At 47.3% G+C, this 4,076-nt stretch overlaps 1 protein-coding gene across 1 annotated transcript in view; it reads left to right on the forward strand.

Moving 5' to 3' along the window:
- LOC311113823 (NLR family CARD domain-containing protein 3-like) overlaps positions 1-1,263 on the forward strand; it is a gene marked incomplete at both ends in the record, with an annotated part of 13,884 nt that extends 12,621 nt beyond the window's left edge. The window contains 2 exons of the mRNA XM_084189119.1: positions 251-297; positions 740-1,263. Coding sequence (XP_084045245.1) covers positions 251-297; positions 740-1,263 — 571 coding nt within the window. The remainder of the gene's footprint in view (positions 1-250; positions 298-739) is intronic.
- Positions 1,264-4,076: the final 2,813 nt, after the last annotated feature.

Genomic DNA, 4,076 nt, shown 5'->3' on the forward strand with positions numbered 1-4,076 from the left:
ACACACACACAAACTCACTCACAATGGACACACACACACATACACTGGACACACACTGGACACACACACACACACACAGTGGACACACACACAGACAAACATTCTTACCACCGCTTGTACAAAGTTATATGCTGAATGTGTGAGTGTGTGTCCAGTGTGTGTGTGTGTGTGTGTGTTTGTGTGTGTGTGTGAGTGTGTGAGTTCAGGTGTATCCCTCAATGACTGTCTGTTCTTCTGCTTACCGCTACAGTGTGGAACATGGTGGAGAGAACACAATGAAACCTGGACTTAGAAAATGTGAGTGTTGACTGCTGTGAAGAATATGACTAAGAATAAGTCTTAATTCAAGTCAAAGTCAAAGTCAAAGACCACCATCATTACTTACTTGGTCATATTAAATATTAGCTGAAGTTCTACAGAAGCACAAATCAGGGACACCAACGTTTACAAAGAGTTGCTTTGACAATGTGTGTGTCTGTGTATGTGTGTGACGTGTTCGTGTTACATTAGAAATGTGTGTGTGTGTTCAGGATGTGTGTTTGTGTGTAATTAATGGAAATAATTGTGTTTTATATTACCATAAAGTATAACATATGATCATTCAACAAGTCTCAAGTTACCTTAACGTCTCCTTTTGATACCTAGAAACATCTACATTAAATGAATTAGTGAAAAGTGAGTTAACATTCTAATGTGAATGATGATGATTTCTAATATTGTGTCTGGTTTCATCCATCAGATGCCTGTGATCTCACACTGGACCTAAACACAGTAAACAGATTCCTCTCTCTGTCTAAGAAGAACAGAAAGGTGACATGTAGGAGAGAGGAGCAGCCGTATCCTGATCACCCAGAGAGATTTGAGGTCTGGAAACAGGTGCTGTGTAGAGAGGGTCTGACTGGGCGCTGTTACTGGGAGGTAGAGTGGAGTGGGAGAAATGCTGATATAGGAGTGACATATAAAGGAATCAGCAGGAGAGGATGGGGTAATGACTGTGTGATTGGATACAATGACAAGTCCTGGTGTCTGTTCTGCTCTGACAACAGTTACTCTGCCTGGCACAATGAGAAGTCCACTCCCATAGACGTCCCCTCCTCCAGCTCCCACAGAGTAGGAGTGTATCTGGACTGGCCAGCCGGCACTCTGTCCTTCTACAGAGTCTCCTCTGACACACTGACCCACCTGAACACATTCCACTCCAAATTCACTGAGCCCCTCTATCCAGGGTTTGGGGTTCATGATGACTCCTCAGTGTCCCTGTAAATAATAACCATGGTAACACTGACACACACACACAAAAACACTGGACACACACACACTGACACAAACACACACACACACAAACTGGACACACACACTGGACACACACACACACACACACACACACACACACACACACACACACACACACACACACACACACTCTGGACTCACACACCCTGGATACACACACACACACACTGGACACACACACACACACACACTGGACACATACACGCACACTGGATACACACACTGAACACACACACTGGACACACACACTGAACACATTCACTGGACACGCACACTGAACACACACACTGGACACACACACACACACACACTGAACACACACACACACTGAACACACACACACACACTGGACACACACACACCCAATGGACACACACACACACTGGACAAACACACACAGGACACACACAACAACAACACACACACACATACACACACACACACACATACACACTGCACACACACACACACACTGGATACACACACACACACTGGACACACACACACACTGGACACACACACACACACTGGACACAAACACACACACTGGACACACACACACAGGACACACACACACACAAAGGACACACACACTGGACACACACACACACACACACTGGACACACATACACACTGGACACACACACACACACACACTGGACACAAACACACACACACTGGACCCACACACACAGGACACACACACATACACACTGCACACACACACACACTGGATACACACACTGAACACACACACACACTGGACACACACACACACACACACACACACACTGGACACACACAAGCACACTGGATACACACACTGAACACACACACTGGACACACACACTGAAAACATTCACTGGACACGCACACTGAACACACACACTGGACACACTGGACACACACACACACACACACACTGAACACACACACACACTGAACACACACACACTGAACACACACACACACTGAACACACACACACACTGAACACACACACACACTGAACACACACACACTGGACACACACACACACTGGACAAACACACACAGGACACACAACAACAACAACACACACACATACACACACACACATACACACTGCACACACACACACACACTGGATACACACACACACACTGGACACACACACACACACACACACTGGACACACACACACACACTGGACACAAACACACACACTGGACACACACACACAGGACACACACACACACAAAGGAAACACACACTGGACACACACACACACACACTGGACACACATACACACTGGACACACACACACACACACACACACACACACACACACACACACACACACACACTGGACTCACACACCCTGGATACACACACACACACACTGGACACACACACACACACACACACTGGACACATACACGCACACTGGATACACACACTGAACACACACACTGGACACACACACTGAACACATACACTGGACACACACACACACACACACTGAACACACACACACACTGAACACACACACACTGAACACACACACACACACACACTGAACACACACACACTGGACACACACACACCCAATGGACACACACACACACTGGACACACACACACACTGGACAAACACACACAGGACACACACAACAACAACACACACACACATACACACACACACATACACACTGCACACACACACACACACTGGATACACACACACACACTGGACACACACACACACTGGACACACACACACACACTGGACACAAACACACACACTGGACACACACACACAGGACACACACACACACAAAGGACACACACACTGGACACACACACACACACACACTGGACACACATACACACTGGACACACACACACACACACACTGGACACAAACACACACACACTGGACACACACACACAGGACACACACACATACACACTGCACACACACACACACTGGATACACACACTGAACACACACACACTGGACACACACACACACACACACACACACTGGACACACACAAGCACACTGGATACACACACTGAACACACACACTGGACACACACACTGAACACATTCACTGGACACGCACACTGAACACACACACTGGACACACTGGACACACACACACACACACACTGAACACACACACACACTGAACACACACACACTGAACACACACACACACTGAACACACACACACACTGAACACACACACACACTGAACACACACACACTGGACACACACACACACTGGACAAACACACACAGGACACACAACAACAACAACACACACACATACACACACACACATACACACTGCACACACACACACACTGGACACACACACACACACACACACACTGGACACACACACACACACACTGGACACAAACACACACACTGGACACACACACACAGGACACACACACACACAAAGGACACACACACTGGACACACACACACACACACTGGACACACATACACACTGGACACACACACACACACACACTGGACACAAACACACACACACTGGACACACACACACAGGACACACACACACACACACTGGATAAACACACACACACACACACACACACTGGATAAACACACACACACACACACACTGGACACACACACACTGGATACACACACACACACACACTAGACACAAACACACACACATGTACACACTGGACACACACACACACACACACACACACACTGAACACACACACACACACTGAACACGTAAACACACACACACTG

Source organism: Coregonus lavaretus, assembly GCF_964263955.1.
Source record: "Coregonus lavaretus genome assembly, contig: HAP1_SCAFFOLD_454, whole genome shotgun sequence".
Taxonomy (NCBI): Eukaryota; Metazoa; Chordata; class Actinopteri; order Salmoniformes; family Salmonidae; genus Coregonus; species Coregonus lavaretus.